A 21489-nucleotide genomic window follows, 5' to 3' on the forward strand; every position below is an offset into this window, starting at 1 on the left:
CAGGTACAGTAGACTGTAATACTCCATGTTATTTTTTTGTGATAACCAATCCGTTTTTCTCTTCGCTCGCAGATTCTGAATATTTGAATAAACGGTTGAGTATCAGCATAACGATCGTTTAACTGACTATTTAATACTTTGGTATGTTTCATATCCTCTAATACAGTTGCCTGGCATTTTCTCATGTCCTCCAATGTATCGGAGTCGAACTGAATACTCAGTGGCGGTAACTCTCTATCTCAGCACAAGCAACAAAATCACCCTATTACTAGACCATCTAGTACCATGTAGTACCAGAACAGAACATTTTTCGCCTGAAAATAAGCTGAGACGGTCAAACAGCCATCAGAAACCAGCTGAACACTACACGCTTTAGTTGATGTCACATTCAGTGTTAAACGTTTTGTTCCCCAAGAAAAGGAAAGATTGTCACAGAATTGTAGACTTTGTGTCCCGAAAGTGATTATCATCTAAGCTGTTCTATATTAGCTTGAATTTACATAATTGCCTGATTTATTTTGTCTCTGTTTCAGGAGAAACAATTTCAGCATGGTATGTTGTATATTAGTTCAAATTTAATTAACTGTCTCATGTATTATTTGTTGTAGGAAAATGTTTCAGCATTATAAGAACATCTTCAAAATGTTTCTTTTCAGCAGGACAGATTCTCTGAAATATAACTGGGTCTAAATAAAACAATTCTTAATGTAACTCCTATGAGTATGCATACCATATACTAAAATATGATGTGACTCTTGTCTGATACATAGAGTAACTAAATAGATGAGCAACATTCACAGGTTGCTCAGGTTTGGAAGTTAAGTCAAATAAGTACTTGTAGCGAGTACGCTTTATGTCCCTTACAAACGTTCATGCTTTAATAACTATAGTCTTGACTATTTCGACAGGTTTACGTATATGTTTTATAGATATTAGAATCCACGTGGCAGGTTAATATAATTCTTTATTGTTTGCGGTGTCAGGTTTTGTGAAATTCATTCTTTTTCAATAATATACGGTCATTTAACTTTTACTTGTGAACGAGTACTTCTCAGTACTTATGGAATGTGCTAATTTGTTGTCACTTATGCATTGTCATGTTATATGGATATTCTAATATGGTAAAAGAGAAATTAGATAATTATGTAACGTGTTTGCAAACCAAGTTAAGCAGAGTAGAAAATATTCCATTTGTAATTTTATGTCGGCCGCTTTCTCTGATTCCACCTACAAATAAATGCCATACACATCATGTTCATAATCGTTATTATACTCCTGAAGTAGAAAGGAAAGTTACCGCAGGGCACACGACCCTTACCTCCCTAAATATTCACATGTAAGAACGAGCGTTTGAATTGAATAAGTAGACTGAGATCTTGAGAGCAAGTGTTAGTCATCATATCATACCTCTTGCCCCTAGATATTGGTTTGCAAGTCGTCGATCGCTCCGGTGGCCTAGTGGTTAGAGCGTCCGCCTCGGATGCGGGAGGTCGTGGGTTCGATCCCTGGCCGAGTCATACCAAATACTTGCAAAAATGGTACTAACAGCTGACTCGCTTGGCGCTCAGTATTAAGAGGTTAGTGTTAGGACTGGTCGGCCTGGTGTCAGGATAATGTGACTGGGTGGGACATCGTGCTACATGTCTGCGGCATGATGCCCAAGTGCTGGACATCACTATAAACTGCCACACTGCAGACATCGTAGCGATATGACTGAAAATATTTTTAAAAAAGCTACGTTAAAAATCCAAATCACACAAATCACACATTGTAAGGCATCATGTCATACCTCTTGCCCCTAGATATTGGTTTGTAAGGATTCGTATTTGGTTCTACGACAGCGTGTTTGTATCAACAAGGAAAAAGCAATACCACATCTCTTCATTGCTTATTTGTTGTTTTTTTCTTCTGAATTTATCAATGCTTGATTTAAGCATGTATGTTATTCTATCATAACATACCTCTTTGCCCTCATCCGATGGCTTGTAAAATGTGTCCTATATTTCTACAGTGCGTATTTGTATGAAAAGGAATTATTCCCCCATTCCTGCACATATACATTTGCTTGTAAATGCGTTTATAGACTGTAAGAGTTAAGTGATTGTTTACGAAGAAGATAATAATGCCATATCTCGCATCCTTTTCCTTATCAGTCTTATTTGTCATAGCATACCCCATTTGCTCTCATCGTTTACTTAGTAAGCTTGGGCAATGATTTGTAAAAGTAAGTGTCTGTCATCAGATCTCACTCCTTGCACCCAGACTTGTGTATTATTGTAGATGTTGGATCTTACACTATTCCCTTCAGTTATCAATGTTGTTTGTAAAGGTAAGTGCGATCTTGTAAGCGTATGTTTATATTAGACCAAAGACATTCTCTGCTCGTTTTAGGTTAAACGAAACAGTAAGTTTTTCTTTGGAAACTAATTCATTCCTTCTTTCATTTGATAATTCACTCGTATGTAGTCTCTAAATGTTTAAACAATATTGATAGAACATTGCCTCTTTGCCTAGATTGTCCTAAGTTTGAAAGCAACAGTGCACAACAAAAATAAATACTAATAAGAAATTATGTTTACGGTCATCAATTCACCAACTTGAATTGAATAGAAATTGTAACGCTCCTCATAAACATAATATCAATATGGTACAATGTTGAGCAAATTGCAGCGAAATAAAAAAAACTGTTGCCTCACGTTGCAAATAAATAAAAAACATCAATACGACAGCATGCAAGTGGACTGACTTCAAGGCGACAGAAAGTGGTATTCACTTTATAAGTGTTTATCAATGTGACGTATTGTAGAATGTGATTGAGTTCAATGCTATACAGTAGACCACGAACCAAAGAACCAAGCTGCAAACAATTGATATAAGAGAGTGATCGATCACATTGCTATACAGTAGGCCACTAATCGAATAATCACTCTGCAAAAGTTGATATCAAAAGTGATCGATCACATTGCTATACAGTAGGCCACTAATCGAATAATCACTCTGCAAAAGTTGATATCAAAAGTGATCGGCTACATTGCAATACAGTAGACCACTAATCAAACAATCACTTTACAAACGATTGATTTGATCAGTATTGCATTATGTTGAACCCATGAGTGTACTAGCAAAAGTTGCGTACAAGTGTTGCATTGTAAGGATATTTATTTCAGAGAGAGATTGGCTTCTTTCAGCTAAATTAGTTATATATCTGTCTGCCCGTCCATAATGCTCAGTTCCTATGTAAAATTCACATAGGGCCTCATAGTGACATCCGTTATGTTAAATTCTCATAGGGCCTCATAGTGTCATCCGTTATGTTAAGTACTCATTATGGGTTATCACTGCCCATCATTTTAATTTCCATTATGTTAAATTGAGTTAGATGACCATATTAACTCGTGCCACATGTTAAATTCTGACACAGGGCCATAGTGGCACACTGTATTAAAGTTTCCACAGGGATTTATAATGGACGAATCATACTAAATTTACAATGAGCCCCATGGTGTTGTCTGTAATGTTAAATTCCAAAAGGTCCATAAGGCCAATAGCAATGTTAAGGAGAAAGTACTGATATATATAGTACTCAAAATATCATTTGAGATAGTAGTTTACAACATTGTTTGAGTAAGTAGCTCTTAGTGTTTAGAGCCTGGAATTCACAATATAGTTTGAGACGATAATACACACCACTGCTTACAACAGTACTTCGTAGTATTGTTTGATACGTTAATTCACATTATGTTACTGAGATAGTAATTCACAATATAGTTTGAGACGATAATACACACCACTGCTTACGACAGTACTTCGTAGCATTGTTTGATACGTTAATTCACATTATGTTACTGAGATAGTAATTCACAATATAGTTTGAGACGATAATACACACCACTGCTTACGACAGTACTTCGTAGCATTGTTTGATACGTTAATTCACATTATGTTACTGAGATAGTAATTCACAATATAGTTTGAGACGATAATACACACCACTGCTTACGACAGTACTTCGTAGCATTGTTTGATACGTTAATTCACATTATGTTACTGAGATAGTAATTCACAATATCGTTTGAGTTTGAGATAGTCATTTGCAATAACGTTTGAGACAACACTTCACAGTATTGTTTGATACATTAATTCGCAATATTGTTTGGTAGAGAAATTCGCTTCATTCTTTGAGAAAGTAATTCACAATATTGTTTTTTAAGAGAAATTTGCTGTATGCCTTCAAAAAGTAAGTCACAGTATTGTTTTGAGAAAGCAATTCACAATATTGTTTGAGATATTATTTCACAATGTGGTTTTAGTGTATTGTTAGATCCTGTAGAATTATGTACAAGTATTCATAGACTGAAAATATCCACATCGTAGAAAATAAACAACCTATACTGATACGCAGTAATATACTGTTTACGCAGTGTCATTATATAATGGGTCTTACGTTATCATTGCTGCATATATTCTTGTATATATTTTGTTTGAAACGGTTTGCTTGGAAACAAAATTTAGTCATATATCTCATGAAATATGTAGAACCGTCAGCTGTCAGAAATATAGTTATGAGTCTTTTGTTTTATGAGATGAAACTAAAAGACTAATATCTTCATCAGCAAGAAAAGCTGGACCGTACAAAGGTGTTTTCCACAGAAATTAGGTTGGTATCGGGTGTTGCCTTCCAATGATGAACAGCATACCAGCACCGAGTGCTGCTACTGCCGCTATAACAGCTAGTGCTAGGCCAGCGTGATACTGTACAGTTTGCTGTTGTGTGCTTTGGTTTATTTCAGCAACCATATCATTAGTTTTTGCGCCCCATATAATTACTGCAATCAGCATGCAAACACCTGTAAAAGACCATGCACTGAATTAATAAAACTCCAGTCGCACGGTAAGCGATAGGATAATATTGTTTGATTGCACTGAAGATGTGTTCGTGGTGCTACACTCAGTCTGAACTCTACTGGCAATGGGTTCATTTAGGTTTCATCAAGGCCATCTGTTGATACTTGAACCGACACACAAGTCTACAAATCATCAACGGCATAATTTATGTGTAAGTTTTAGAATACTTATAAAGCCAAAAATTATCGATAAAATGAATAAATGTATTTCCCTTGTTTGGACTATCTCATATTAAATATTATGGCATCTCCACATAGTCAAAATTGTACATATTTAATTCAGACTTCCACCGCCAATAATGATGACGTTTGGATAATTAGAGTGTGTTTTATATTGTACAGATGTTTTAGACAACAAATTTGTTTCCAAACGCTTTACAGAGAGAGAATTATTCAAAAATACAAATATAAATTAATTAGTGAATTTCTAAAGTCAACTCACCAACCTTTATAAATTTATTAAACACCTGCACAGATATTTGTTATTCCAAAAATATATTTATATCAATCCATGATGAGGGACAAATAATGTCATGAAACATGATCTTTTTTCGATTGTTTTCTTTTAATCTCGCGCTCATATATTATAAAAATAACTTCTTTAAATTCAAGTTTAATATTTAACAAAATTTTATTTTTTAAAATTTGAATCTTCATAAATGTGAAAATAGCAAACAGAAGGCAAACTGCTTACAAAGAAGCATATTTCTTGCAATCTAAACAGAGTCTAGCAATGATAATTTGACAAATAAGGTAAGTAAAGTAGCTACACACATTTAGAACCTAACTCCTTAAGCTTGCTTAAACAAAACACAAAGACCGAATGTCATTTGTAACTATACTCCCCATTGTCCTTAAGGACTACACACAAGCTGTAGCATATTATCATAACAGCAAGTTTCGCATGCTGTAACTCAAACGACGGAAGCATAGAGTTTAACATACCTGCCGAGATTGCAAGGACACCTGCAACAGTCGATACCTTTGCATTACCGTAGGATGAAAACAAACGAATTATTGCAAGCATGGCTGCAATAGCCACTTGAAGCAAACCAAGCAGAACAAATGCACGAACAGCCAGAACATACTCTGAAAATATAATAATATGAATAAGCAAGGTTTAGGAGAAGCGAGTGCAGCTCCAACTATATGTGTACTGACTGCCATATGGGTACTGACTGACATTTTGCATCTTCTGATGTGTTTTCTGACACACAATATTGCACTAACTTGCACAAAAAAGAAAAAAAAAATCATTCAAGCGAATCCTGTTTTGGTTATTTTCTTCTTCTTCTTGTTTACTTTTGTTTTTGTCTCAACTGGTCGTGCCAGTTTTCAATTCAAACAGCAAATTACGTCTGTAGGGATTCATAAGATATTTGTTTCAACAAGTGACAGATTATACAACAGAAAAAGCAAATAACTTGCATAATTGCAATCATGAACTTGCCAAAAATTATTTAGATCCTCGTGTTCTTGTTTCTGTTTTGCTTGTCGACCTTCATACGCTTGTAACGTAAGAATTTTCTCACTTCTTTAATTATTTATTTTTGTATCTTTACCCAGATCCACTTATCGAAATAAAAGTTCCTAGCTAGAGGCGCCCGATTATGAAGGCAGTGAAAACAAGGTGTTCACGAAGTTGAAGAATGTAAAGATGTAATTAAAACAATATTTTCTGCTTGAAAGCACTTAATAAATAAACCATAGTTTTCGAAAGGCCAGAATTTAGGATGGGACCCAGTATGCTTAACAACCCCTTCATTCTTGATTTCACAAAAGAAGATTGTTTATTCGCAATAATTGAAATAGCCAAGCAAATCTGTGTGAGCTTTGTTTATTTCAAAATCATTCTCCACTGCGTAGCATTTGCACAGAGGAGCCCCCTGCTTTCCAATCAAAGTAGAAACAAAGAATTATTAAAGTCAGCGAGTGCTTTCAATCTTGAACTTGTAAAATCGTGCAGTGATATAAACAAGTTAGTAGATACGAGATAAAAGGAATGTCATTTTATGTAATTTAACTTCTTTGTTTTTCAAGCCAATTAAAAGTATGTAAAAGCGTCTAGTAGGATTTTAGACGGAAACGGTGTCAGACTAATTTAAAATGTGAGAGGAATTGAGTCTTATAGTACTCATGATCACCTTCCACGTAAAAGGCAAACAGTTAATGGATTCAAGTGAAGTTTTTTTATTGCTGAATCAGGTACCTGCTTCACTAAACACTTCGAATGATCTACCTCAGATGTAACAATTCAATACCGTTCGTATTGCTTGGGTTGTACCAAAGGATTTTTCTCCAAACGTTCAGTAGTTATCAATGATAAACATTAGACTTGCATGTATAATATCCTGCATTTATATTGTCTTAGTTGAAACGCTTCATTAACATATGCGTCAGCTGTGCTTCAATTCTAAAATTATAGTCCCTTTATATTTTTAAAGAATATAGTTCCTTTATGTTTTATAAGAATATAGTCCCTTTATGTTTTTAAAGAATATACTCTCTTTATGTTTATAAGAACTTAGTCACTTAATGTTTTATAAGAATATGGTCCCTTTATATTTTAAAAGCATATATTCCCTTTATATTTTTAAGTACCGTATTTATCCTGTCATTTATATACTGATTATTATCTTAAATGAAGAAACTCTTGGGACTGATTTAAAGAAAAGCATTTATTCTTTAGAATATGGTGATTATGCTATGAATGTCTGTTGCCAACAATACACAAGAAAACAAAGGCTTAATTGCTCTCCCGGAAGTGAAATCTGTGACCTATAAGATGTTGCTTCCTACAGTTCATCCCCGGTAAAGAGTGCCTGAGAACCTGTGACAAGAACGTAACTGTACGTTTCTCTAGGAAGGTACTGTTGATCTACTTATTCTTAGTTTAGATCTGGACACCTTGAAACGTACAGTACTGAAAAGCAAACTATATAGGTAGTGTAATGCGTGTATTAAGTCTTGTTATCAAACCTCACTTAGCCATACTCAGTTGCGCCTATAATTATTAAGTTATTAAATGCAGTTGATGTGTTATTAAATGGTGGAAAGCTTTAGGGGTTAAATTTATTTAAGGTGACGTCCAGATCAGGTACGAATATTTTGAAGAAGTTTTGTATTTTGGTGGCTTTTTTTTCGCTTCTTATTTTTAATAGAAAGTTCATTGGCATAATATATAATTTAATTATTTTATCACATGGGAAAAAGAGACAGGCACTACTGAGGAACTCAGGAAGTGTATTGCGTGATTTATGTATTGCTTGGCCAGAAAGTTGTGAAGGTTTATATCACTAGTAACATATGAAGAGGACAGTGGGTCGTCTCCCTTAGTAAGTAATTAAGAAAGGTGGAGCAGACTATATTTTTCCCAATCAAATCATAAGTGAAGAAGTAATCTATCAGCTTGACAAAAAATAAAAAATAAAAATAATTCATACTGAAGAATATCGGATAAGCCAGTTATGCATAGCCAAAGTGCTAATTTAAATTAAAAAAAGACAACAAGAAACGGGCACAAAATAGATGAGTAATTAAACAAATTAGAATTTTATTCCCTCATTTTCAGATTTTTCGAGTTTTTTGTCATACACTTGCCTACCAATCTATATATGTATTAGCGCTAGAAAGCAAGCTCATTATCACACAAATCAAATTGCAATGGAGGTGTACAACCCCAGAAAAAGAGCAGGCGTGGGAGTGTGTTTGTGTTAAGAACGGTCAAATACTCATTTTCATGATCCCATGTGGACCGAAGATACGGAATGCAAACGTATCCAAAGAATAGACTGGCTATGCGGAAACAAAATAACTACCAAAAGACTAAATAATTCTACTTTCTATACATTTCTAGTTTGATTTGCAACGCCCTCTTGCAGATATATAATTCTGTTTACCCTGACTGTCACCTGCAGCTCGACTATTCCTATCCATCACCACCCTCTCCTTATTATCACTATCGTCATCAGCAATAACAATAAATCAAAAGAAACCAAAAACAAACAGTATCACGGACAGCAGCAGCTGAAACTGTAGCATGGTAAAAATGAGAATGACGATAACAACGATAAGGACAAAATGTTATGATTATATTTGCTGTTATTATTCATTATGTTGTTACTGTAATTCATATTTTTGTAATTATTTTGGGTATTATTCAAGGTTACGAAGATAATGAATAAACAATGAATGCATGTCAATCATTTACCATACATCATTAAGTTCCAAGAGAGAGAGAGAGAGAGAGAGAGAGAGAGAGAGAGAGAGAAAGGATTAGGAGACCTTTATATCCCTGTTCGTCCTGACAATCAGCATCCTTTTTATTTTCAAATTTTGTGCAACTCGCCCACAATCCAATGTATAAATCTTTCTTATCTTGAATCATGTGTGACCAGTACGGAATGGCAGTGGATATAATGATTAAGCCGAGGGAGACCCCCGAACATATCAATCCGATGATACTAAGCCTTCCCATGATGAATCTGAAAAACAGATGTAGCTCATGTTATCTACACTAGCACTACTGAAATGTTGTTATCTACACATACTCTACTGAAATGTTGATTCTCAGTATATTGTTCTATGCCAAAGCTTAAGGAAATATCTATCAAATTAAATGTATTGAGATGCCTAACCTTTGTTTGCACTCTATTTTGCACACATTTTATATGTTAGAATGATTCATGTTTCTAAACCAGTTAGAAACATATTATTTGGTATATAGGTCGACATAGTTGTATTGCATACAATTGCATGCTGTAAGCATGCTATCTTTTCACTATGTGCATTAACATTCCCATTTGTTTCTTTTGTGTACTAGCAGCAGAGGGGGCGAACAGACCGAAACTATTTTCACAATAAACCCCTCCGGGAAACTATTCCTCGATAGAGGGCTTATTTCGACGAAATAAACCCTTCTATTCAGAATACAGGACAAAAAAATGTCCCCGATCCCTCGAAGAGTTTTCGCGGGGAAATTAAATCGTGGACAAATAAATAATGGCAAATATTGGAGAAGCATTCACAACTAGATTGGCACGACAACGACTAGCCGCGATTAAAAAATTTATTCCGGTCCATGATTCCGTTAAAGAAAAATTACGAGCAAGACAAGAAGCGCGAGTTGAGTTTGCAACATCTGCGGAGGAATTATTTAAGCCTATTACAGCAGCTACTGGTGAAGTTAAAACTGCAATTGTAGGAAAAACTGATCCTGCTGACCCTACCAAAACAAAACGAGGGTTACTTCAAGCAGTAGAAGAACTTAAACAGCAACAGGCAGATGAAGGTGCTGTAGTTGATCCAGGTGCCGCCGGAGTAGTGACAGTTGCTAAGGAAACATTTATTAATAAATTTACCGAAGATGGTATTACTGAGATAAAAAATATTCCACTTACTAGCGTGGATGAACTTAAGGAGTTTTCTACTTGGATTGTCTTAAATTATCCTAACCGGCAAAATTTTCTAAAACCAGGAGCTGCCTCGGGTATAACCCAGGCTGATTGGAGGGATTATGTTTACAAAGTAAACCGAGGTATTTCTCGAATATCTAGCACTGATGATACCTATAATTTTATAAAAACTGGCGTAATTGGGGTTAATAAGGAACTAAGAGACCAACAAATGAAGGCAAAGGAAAGGGAAAGGCAGGCAAAAATACAGGAAATGGAAATGAAAAGGCAGGAAAGGGAGGAAGAAAAGAAGAAAAAAATACAGGAAAAGGAAATGACAAAACAGTCGAGACTACAGGAGAAGAAACCACCAGCTCTAAAAATAAACCCCGCGATGACACTGCCTGATCCAGTGCTTGAAATTTCATCACCTGAACAAATGGGGGCTAGCGCTCCTGATGATGATTTTACCACTCCTGTTTCGTCGCCCATCCCCCCCGATATATCAGAAGAGGAAATACTGAAAAGCAAAATAAAAGAATTACAAAATGAATTAAAAGATTTAAAGGAGGAAAGAGAAAAATTACAAAAAGGAATACCGAAAAAGGGTACCTACTCTAAGATAGAAAAGATAGAAAAAAGGGAAAGATCTGTATTTGATGAAATTGTTAAAATATCAGCAAAACTAAAGAAAACAGGAAAAGGTTACACCGGTCGCGGATATAACAACCACATCTGTCCTGACAATATCGTCAATGACGTATCACGGTTAGAAGTTCTCATCGGAGGAAAACGCGCCGGAAACAACTCTCCGGAAATTATAAATGAAGCCGCAGATATCTGTCAGAGACTATTTCAGCGTGGCATTATGGATATCGGCGTTTACCGGGGACTCATTGATGAACTCGCAGACGGTTACCACAGCGACTAGCAAATTTAGTTAGAGAAACAATAATTAAATAAAATGATCGTGCACAATTCTCAACCTAGACACGCTAGCGTGTTACCAGTCCGCGTAGTGAACTCGCGATTACCAGTCTACAGAGCAACCTACGGAGATGGTCTCGGTGATACAATTACTGGTTTGTTTTCAAGAATAGCTCCTAAGGTGTTACCGATTGCAAAACAATTGTCGATGAAAGCTATTGATGTTGTCAAGGATAAAGCCCTTGGATCTGTTGGTGATCTCGCCGGGAAGGCATTCGCGTCAATCAAGGACAGACTGTCACGGTTAATTCGCAGATCAAAAAAACCGCCACCGGTGAAACTGGCCAGTACTGAACTTATGCCCGCGGACGTCAGTAAAGTAATAAATCAGGCTGCCAATCAAAAACTTGCAGAGCTTGTAACCCAAACACCCGAACAAATAAATACAAGCTTGATATCAGGAAGCGGAATTTCTCGAAGTGGTCTTCGTTTTAGAAGACAATAATTTTATATAATGTTCAAACCTATATCTGATCCAGCGTTCGATATGGATGCACCAACACTAAAAGATGAGTCCGTGCGCGATTATCAGTATTATTCTTATGAGGCAACAGTGCCTAATCAACGTGGACGAATTGAATTACGAGTCCAGGATACAAGTAGATATTTCCTGCCCGCTGAAGCATTTCTTGAAGTCACGGGTGAACTTGTAACAGATGTTGTCGCTAATACAGAATACGGAGCTAATGTTCGAGTTGGTTTTGTTAACAACGGTATCATGGCGCTGTTCAAAAGTGCTTCATACAGCATTGACGGAAGAGAAATTGAAATAATTCAGGATAATGTTGACGTTGCTACAACAATCCTGGGATTAGCGAGATACTCAGATGATTACACTAGATCAGCTGGTCCGACTATGATGTTCGCTAAGGATAATTCTGATCATCCCGAACACAGATCTGCTATTCAAGTACAAACAGCACAAGGCACTGCTGTAGACCCGCAACCGGCTGGATTTGCGGCCAGGCCAGGTGCTGCATTTCCAATATTAAGGCCTAGTCCAGATTACAATTTAGGTTTTGCTACACGTAAATTAATGTTATCAGGTGAACGTAGGAGATTTTCATGCGCAATTCCACTGTCTCACATCTTTGGATTTTGCAGACATGTCAGAAAGGTTATTTTTGGAGCCAATCATACAGTTGTACTTAACCGAAAAAGTGATGACGTTGACGCTATCTGGCGAGAAGACGGTGTTGCTGGCGGTAAAGTAATATTATTCAAGCTTGCTTTGTGGATGCCAGTGATGTCCCCATCGATCACTGAAGAGCAACGATTACTCTCTTTCATGGACACAGGTGGTAAATCACTGATATCGTGGTTAACAACATCAACAGATTCCATTCAAGGTGCCGGTGCTGGGCAGTTCACGTGGCACATAGCATCACAACAGGGAATATCAGCGCCGCGACATATTTTTGTTGCACTCCAGCAAAATGCGAGGTTGTCTTCCCAACTACAGAGTAATATGATATTTGACAAACTTGGTGTCTCTGAGGTTTCGCTGCGAATAAACGGGCATCAGGAACCATCCGAGGATATACTGATAGATTATGAGCGAAATGAAGTTGCACGGGCGTATCATCGTTTGATGACATTTATGGGACGTGATCAAAATATTGATACCGGGTTGCAGATATCACAACTGGATTTTACAACGCTGTATCCGATTTATTACTTTTCGCTGGAACATTTGGATCTAACAAAACAATCTGTCGTTGATATACACTTCAAAGCTCGTGTAGGTGAGTTTCCCCTCGGCCCGCCTGCTGGTTTTAGAGCGATCGCTGTCATACTCTCCGATAAAGCAATGCTGCTTGAAGGTGTTGGCGGACGAATGAGAGTTATTGACGCTCCAATCGAGAATATGTAACGCAATTAAAATCAAACTTAGGATATAATGTCATACAGTCACGTTAATGTCACCTTGACTTCCGGTCAAACGAAGAAATTGCAATCGAAGAACGCAGGCACGTGCGGGACATCAATAACGTTGCGACGAGATCAACTTGTTGGTGGTCCAAACAAGCTGTCGTTGACTAATACTCAGCTTAAACATTTTAATAAGGCACTAACAGCAAAAACCGGTGTCCGACTTGATTTCTCTGCTGCAGCTATCAAGGACATGACTAAAACCGGTGGAATATTTCCCCTCATCCCAATACTAGCTGCTGCAATTCCAGGATTACTTGGCGCAGCGGCAAAAGCTGCAGCGTTAGGTGCAGTTGGAACCGCAGCTGGAATGGCACTAAAGAAGGCAACCGGAAACGGATATAAGGGGGGGCGCGTCGGTCTAAGATTATCGGGAACTCCATCACCAGCGGCAGCACAGGCGATAGCACTCGGTGCACTTGGACCGGCAGCTGGAATGGCACTAAAGAAGGCAACCGGACACGGGTACAAAAAAAAGGGACGCGGTCTAAGACTACCAGGAACTCCACCATCATGGTATCCAAAAAAATTCTAACGCCGTTGAGCAATTTTGATTTACTCGATGCTGTTAAAAAATTGCGTATAAAACATTTCCGGGGGGTATTTATGCGAGATCAATTACCGACGCGGCCGCGGAATCCAGAAACTGGCATTATCAATCTCGACAACAAAGATGGTCCTGGAACTCACTGGGTTGCTTACGCGATCGATCCACGTGGAATTATCTATTTTGATTCGTACGGTTTAGCACCGCCAGTTGAGTTTCTCAGGTATGTCCGCGGAGTGCCTCGCACTCTCAACAGCAGATTTTATAATGTTCCAGTGTGGCAGTCGACGCTACCAACACAAACATTAATTGATCCGCCCATTTGTGGTCGCGAAGTATTGAACGTTCTTGATGCAATCTCAAGAAATCCAGCAACTCCTCCGCATCGAGCAGTGTATGAATATACCGCATCGAGAAATGCTAGTGTTTCCCATGCTCGCATTTGAAAAACAGCAATAAGAATAATGGTTGATATTTACGGAAGACCTTCCGCGCGAAGAGGTAAATCAAGCACAGATGTTGATCTCTCAAAATATGCGACCCGAGATGAAATCGATAATCTTTTGAATATAGCTGGAGTTGACCCAGATGAAGTTGCTATTTTTCAAGACAGGCAAGGAAAACTAAGAACGAGCAACATTAAGTGGAATGATATAATTCGCAGAGTTCTTGGAGCTATCAAGGATAACTTCGTTGCATTTAGTGATGGCGGCCGGATCAAGGACTCGAATATATCAATCGCAAGCATCAAAGACAGTATTGATAAAGGTGTTGACAAGTGCGTGAAAAAAGACGGTGACACGATGACAGGAGAACTCAGCATGAATGGAAACAAAATAACCGTTCTAAAAAATCCGGAAGGTCTCGAAGATGCCGCAAACAAACAATACGTCGACGCGCAGTACAAACTCGTTGTTGGCCTAGTCAGCGACAAAGTAACAAAATCCGGCGACGTAATGACCGGCGGACTTGACATGAGCGGCAACAAAATAACCGCGTTAGCGAATCCCGAATCCGACCAGGATGCGTCAAACAAACAATACGTGGACATCGTCAACGGTAAACTAAATACGCTGCGTGCAGAGTATGATGTTCACGTGGGCGCGTTTACAAGACTTCGAAGAAACTTCGCAAAAACTGATGAGGCCGTGGATAAGTTCTTTGGGGATCCTCCAGTCGTCGATGTAAAACTCGCTGATGTAAAGACCGACATTAACACGATCAAACAAACACAGCACGATATAGTATCGGGTATTCCTGATATCGTTAACAAAACCAGTTTGATTAAAGTTCCCACTGGAGTTACTCCCGGGCATATCACCAACATCGTATTCACGGTATCATCGGGATTCGCAACATGGTCACGACAAAATAACACTATCAAATATACAGCAACAGCCACCGGTGTTTACAGGTTGTCTGTGTTTTCAGCCGCTAAATTTGAAATCTTCACAACATATCCTTGGAGACATTCCACCGATAAGTATTCGGGGGTTTGCACTGTAATACTAAACAGCGGAACCGAGGAAACATTTATGCTTGAAGCCGAGGACGATAGTTTAACAGCAACATCTTACTGGTTTTGTTTGGAATTCGTCGCTGCAACGTCTCAATTGGTTACCGCGTAATTGAATAATGTCAACGTTGAAATCCGAAGGATTTCCAGATGCTCAACAATATCGATACAATCAAGTCCGTGAGTGGCAATCTGAGTTAAAAACTGTCATCGAAGTAACCAGTCAAAAAGTAAAAAAATACCGCAGACGCATAACAGTGTTAGACATTATGGTTTATTCAGTATCTGCCGTTGTTGCATCCGCGGGAGTAATACTATCAGCGGTCACTCCGGTAACTGCAGCAGTCGCCGCCACGATCTCTGTTTGTGCGGCCACAACAACAGCTGGAGTTTTCGGCATCATAGCAAAAAAAATATCATCATGTGCTAACACAAAATTACACGATTACACGACAAAATTAAATACAGCCACGACCGCATATCAGAAATTATCATCGCTGATATCATCATCGTTAGACGTGCAAAGTAGCGACGCTACGTCGATATCAGATTCTGAATTCAAACTAATGTCAGATGCGTACAATGACTATTTGAAAACTAAACAAATAAATAATGTCACTGATGGCAACGCCACAAGAACTGCTTCAACAAATAGTCACAAACACAACACCGGTAAGGACCACAATGATCTCAGTGTCCTCGACGACACCAGAATTCGGTATTAATTTTCGAACTCCAATTCCAGTGAGTGAAATCGCATTAGCAAAGCTCAGTGTGTATCACAGCTGGCCTAATGTCAGAGCGGCATTATTTGGTGGTCAGCAGCCAAATAATTCGTTTGTGTTTTCGTGGAAAAGCAAAGCCGACTCTGACGAATTCGACTGGGATACAATTACGCTACCCACTGGGAGTTATCAGATCGAAGAAATCAACAATGAGATACAACGCCAAATAAAACGAATCACCGGCAAGGAAGCCAAAATATCTGTGACCGCGCACGAACCAACGCTGTCTGCGGTCATTGAAATCTCAACACCGGGATACGCCGTGGATATTTATAGCAGCTCTCTTCGAACAGTATTAGGATGGCCACAAAAACGACCCGAGGTCGAACCGGGTCCACCAAAACCTGAAAAATCGGATTTCGAGACCGATAAACAAGAACTGCACGACCTCGTGTACGGCGAGCATTTATTATTTCCAGATCAATTACGATCAGGCCAAGCCCGGTTTTCAACATTAGATAGACACCCCTTGGATATAATATATGTAATTTTCGAAGACGGGAGATTCCGTGAATACCTTCCAGAAGACATAGAAGCTCATTTTTTTAATCCGATCAAACAAGCACATAAACAACAGCTAGAACTGTTGCGAGTATATTTTCAAGATTATATCTCTGATATAACAAAACCACGCACGAACATTATCACCACCATAGAAAAACTAAACAAACTCGTATCCACGATGGAATTTATGAATCAAAAAGTAATTCAGAATCTACTGGATCTCAAAGGCGATTATGGAACCCAAAAAAGATCGAATTTTGCATCCCGATTTGGTATTCCCGTGAAGGATATTTCAGATTTTAAACTTCCTGGATATAACACGCACACGCTGAGAAAATCAGTCTCTGATCTCATCGCGGAATCTTTTGAAGATATTTCCGACGCGTACTCGCGAATAAAACCACAACCTGTTATTTTAAGACACGACAACAGTACAGCATCCGATGGCAGACACATCTCACCCGGGATCGTTTCGATCACAGATGTGGTCGCGGTCAATCTTGTATGTGACGTCATCGACGGTAGCTACAGCGCTAGCGCTGACACAACGATGGCGACGCAGGGGTTTATCCTGTATACGTTCACACCAAAAGATCCACCGGGTTTTTTGATTGTGCAAGAACCAATCAATGTGGTCTATCTGCGGTGTAATAATCCGTGGTTGTCAACGATAAATTTCAAACTCGTCGACCAACGGGGGAATTTGTTGGACCTGCGTGGCGAGACTGTTAGTATAAACCTACTGGTGAAATCCTGAAACTCGAAGAGTTTCTCACGCAGAGCGTTTCCACATTTAAAAAATTGCAGTTGTGTATAATGCACGAGTATATCCATATCCGAGTTCGCGTACATGACAAACAAATTCTCAACGCGGCAATCAGGACTGCATTTGGAACCGCTGGCGTTTCTGGAAACTCAAAGAGTTTCTCGGAACAGTATTCGGAACTTGACACTGTCGAGTTCCCCGTCGGAATAGTCGTTGACGACCACGGCAACGAAGACTTCTTGTTGACACGGCCACAACAAGAACAGTTACAGAAGTATCACACGATCACAGTTTTTTGTGACCGAGAACACATCATGAACTATTCTCATTCGTGTATTGATGCTGAAACACTCAAGCAAATTTTGAAACTCTAGCGTGGAAACTCAAAGAGTTCTGAGAAGTCTAAAGACTTGAGAAGTCCTTTGGACTTCCATGCTTGCATATCCAGAAACGCTAGCGTTTCCACAGTAGAATTTCAAAGACAAAAAAAAATAATACTTTTTTTTTACCATTGGGTTTCCAATGGGGGAAGACATTTCCACGTTAGACTTCCACAGAAATGCTTGCATTTCCAGAAACGCTCTCGTTGGAAGTCGCAGAAATGCTTAATGTATCCAGAAGTCCTTGCATTTCTGGAAACGCTAGCGTTTCTACGTCGGAATTCTTTATTTGACTTTTTAATTTTCTCACTCTGGAGTTAATTAATTTTTGAGTCTCATACTCGTGTGATAGTGTAAGACGAATACTTTCAACTGCACGCGTCAACGGGATAAATTCAGATACCTGTTCGTCAGTAACCGTGGCAAGTGATTTGTAAATGCGATTTTGCAACTTCTTAATGAACCTGTATCTCGCGGGAAGAGTATTCTTCTTCGTTGATAGCTCATTCAAGGTTTCAAAATCTGACATAATTGTTTCAGCGTCTGTTAAAATATTAAACCCCCGATTTTTCAATTTTTGAATTTCATCAATTACGACATTAATACTCGTGCGATTCATATATTATAACTATTTTTTTTATCTAACTGAGAAGTCTTAGACTTACAAAGTTGAAACATTTTTCGTTTTCGAGTTATCGTCGTCGACGATATAACAAAATGAGATTTTTTGTTTTAGTCGTTTTGAAAATGCTGTTTTGTTAATCCCAGCTGCGACATTCTGTACAGAAGGTGGACAAATATCGTAATACTTCGCGGCGGCGTATATCGACCGGAATACTATTTCGTCGCCGGTCTGTGTATTACGACCCCGGACAGGTCTTGCAACTTTTTTACTACGTCCTGTTTTACCCGACAGGCAGTTCTTGCTCTGGGTGACCATGCGAAGATTGTTTATAGAGTTATCAAGTATATCACCGTTAATGTGATCAACAACAAAACCATCCTTGATCAGTCCATGATGACATTCGTAAACGAAACGGTGACATAAATACTTTCTTGTGGGGCTAGTAAACACCAAATAACCAGCATTATTTGCAGCACCGATTGGCTTCTTCAGCCTACAGTTTCGTACTACCCCATCGTGATTTGCTTCATATTTAGGAATAGTTGGATGTGGAACAAATTTTTGTTCGGGGACGAATTCTTGATTCATTATACTATAAGAAAACCATTTATCTAATTCATAATTTATCTGAAAACTTATTTATGTAATCACGCTCCGAGAGAGTGTTCGAGTCTGGATTTTTTTTATAGTAATACCATTTTAGTGCTCGATAGCGTTTTCCACCACACGCTAAACATAATTGCGTTTTCCCCCGTGTTCCAATGCCACATTTGATACACGGCGTCGGTCCTAGACTTCCACGGCGGACCTGTTGAGCATGTTGTCCACAGTATTCGCGCCTGCATAATTTGTTACATGGCACGGTCGAATTTAGTTTGATCCACTTGCATGAGTGCGCTTGCGCACCAGAGAAACTCTTTGAGTTTCCGTTCATTATATATAATATACCTGTCTATTTAAATACTTATCCTAATTATAATAATGAGTTTCTCAAGACTATCCAGAATAAAACCTGCACGGGGTCGATTCGATCTTGACCGGTTAACTTTTGATCGACGACGACGAGAACTCACACTCGTAATTGGTGTTATCAAGAACGCCAAAGAAGAGTTTCGTCGTGATGGTGCTGCACATGTGTGGTCTTCGTATAAAATCATTTCTGGAAACGCGAGCGTTTCTAAGTCAGAGACTTCCAATGCCATCATTGATGGTACCATCAACGATACAATCGCGCGTAACATAATTGGGTATCTCGACGATAGAAGATATTTCATACAGATAAAATTTATTGTTGGAGTCGACGACACGGAAACAGGTGAAACAACGTGGATTATCAGAGACAAACTAGACCCTATTCTTGATGCCCGGCGGGGGAAAACCGTCGTCGTAACCAAAGACTCAAACCCGGGAGTACTTGTTGGGATTGATACACCGTATTATGCCAGAGCGTATCCTGTGACCGCAGTCATTTATGGAATTTATCCGATGAAGAAACCACGCGTTGATAAACTCAAACCGATGAAGATGTCGGAGTCGTTGACGTCATCATTGACAGAGTCAACAGGGATAAAATCCCCAGGGTTGAATTGTGTAGCCGAGCGAGTAATGGAACATTTTAAAAATGCCGCGCGAGGAAACGGCCTAACACCGCTAAGACAGACTAAAATAGCAGCGTGGGCGGCAAAAGTAGTGGATGAAGGAGCGTCAATAAATGATGTTGCCGAGCTCGAACGATTACTAAAATTTCCTATAACGGTTTCATCGTTGACCGGTGAGATATTGTACAAGAGTAAATATGATTCCCGTGGAGCACCAATAACTATTATCGATCATAACAGTCACGCCTGGACTGACTCGGTTAGGATATTTCCTCGAGATCGTGTTGTAAAGTATTATCCGGAATTGGAAAATGCTAGTGGTTCCACGAGCGGAAATGCCAGCATTGAAACTCGAAGAGTTTCCATGTTTGATTTTATTTATCAGATAAGTAAAACCGATCCAGTGTCGGTGTGGTTATTCCGAAGTGACCTCGAGGGAGAGTTTGATCAGTTTGTGAAACCCAACGGGGAGGTATACAGAACGGCGGCATTACATCACGAAATGAAAAAACTCGCAGAAAAATATCATGCGGGCAACACTGATACGTTACTGACGCAGTGTTTTACTGTCCCGGGTGTTGTCACGCATATAGCCCGAGAACGAAATTCATGGAGACCAACCCCGAAGAGTTTTCTCGAGGATATTCAACAGAGCTGTATCGAATACGGACACGGTGGTTTGTGGAATACCCAGTATGATCACCGCGATATGATATCCGTGGATATGACGGCGTGTTATCCAGGAAGTTTTCTTGGGCGGGGAGAATGTACTGAGTATTTTAAACGGTTTGGTCACATTACAAACTCGATGACAAGAGTAGCTGTTGACGGACCATTGCCTGATTTTGACCTTACCGGGGTTGCTTGTGTGTCGTCGTTTAAATTCGCTACGGGTTTACATGTTGTGTGTTATGCTTGGTTTGGCAGACATTTCGTTGAACAGCGATGGGCACCAATAGTGTTATTGCGATACATGCTTGACAGTCGAATACTGCTGTCGCTGACGGTCAGTGAAGCGATTATATGCTACTGTCGTCAAACCGAAGTTTGGTTGCCAACTCCGCAAGTCACCGTAGAAATTGAAAATTTCCGAGAATATCCAGAATCGTTTATCGACACTATCATCGAAAGAGCTCCCCGAACTGATGAAAGCACCGCAAAAGATCTAGGACGAAGAATAATAGGAAAATTTACTCAAGGTGGAGCGTATGATCATAAACTACATCATAGTCGATTAATCATGGACGAGGCCGAATTGGATCTTATTGTCGCTGATGCCGCCACGAATAATACGTTTTGTACCCGCGAAGATGTGTTTCTGTCAAACGGGGAAAAATTAGGAACTGTTGTTAGTTATATCGACGGAGAATCATCTCAGTACACACATTTGAGATCTTCGATGCTAGCTTATGTATCAATAAACCTATTGTCGATGATTAATAGGTTTCCCGTTGACGCAGTGAGAGTTGCAACGGATTCATTCTATATCGATAAAAAACACTTAGCGGCGTTGAATAAGGTTATACCGAATGATCCATCGTGGGGTTCATGG

At 38.9% G+C, this 21489-nt stretch overlaps 1 protein-coding gene across 1 annotated transcript in view; it reads right to left on the bottom strand.

The window, feature by feature from the left end:
* Positions 1 to 970: 970 nt before the first annotated feature.
* The window catches only part of LOC149779618 (uncharacterized), a 51913-nt gene continuing 31394 nt past the window's right edge, over positions 971 to 21489 (bottom strand). Inside the window, exons 2-4 of the mRNA XM_089940406.1 lie at positions 9189 to 9388; positions 5850 to 5993; positions 971 to 4847 (exon numbers count right to left, since the gene is read on the bottom strand). Of these exons, the coding sequence (XP_089796532.1) occupies positions 4654 to 4847; positions 5850 to 5993; positions 9189 to 9381 (531 nt within the window). The 5' untranslated portion in view covers positions 9382 to 9388 and the 3' untranslated portion in view covers positions 971 to 4653. The remainder of the gene's footprint in view (positions 4848 to 5849; positions 5994 to 9188; positions 9389 to 21489) is intronic.

The sequence above is a fragment of the Sinohyriopsis cumingii genome, chromosome 17 (assembly GCF_028554795.1).
Source record: "Sinohyriopsis cumingii isolate HCF-2022 chromosome 17, ASM2855479v2, whole genome shotgun sequence".
Lineage (NCBI taxonomy): Eukaryota > Metazoa > Mollusca > Bivalvia > Unionida > Unionidae > Sinohyriopsis > Sinohyriopsis cumingii.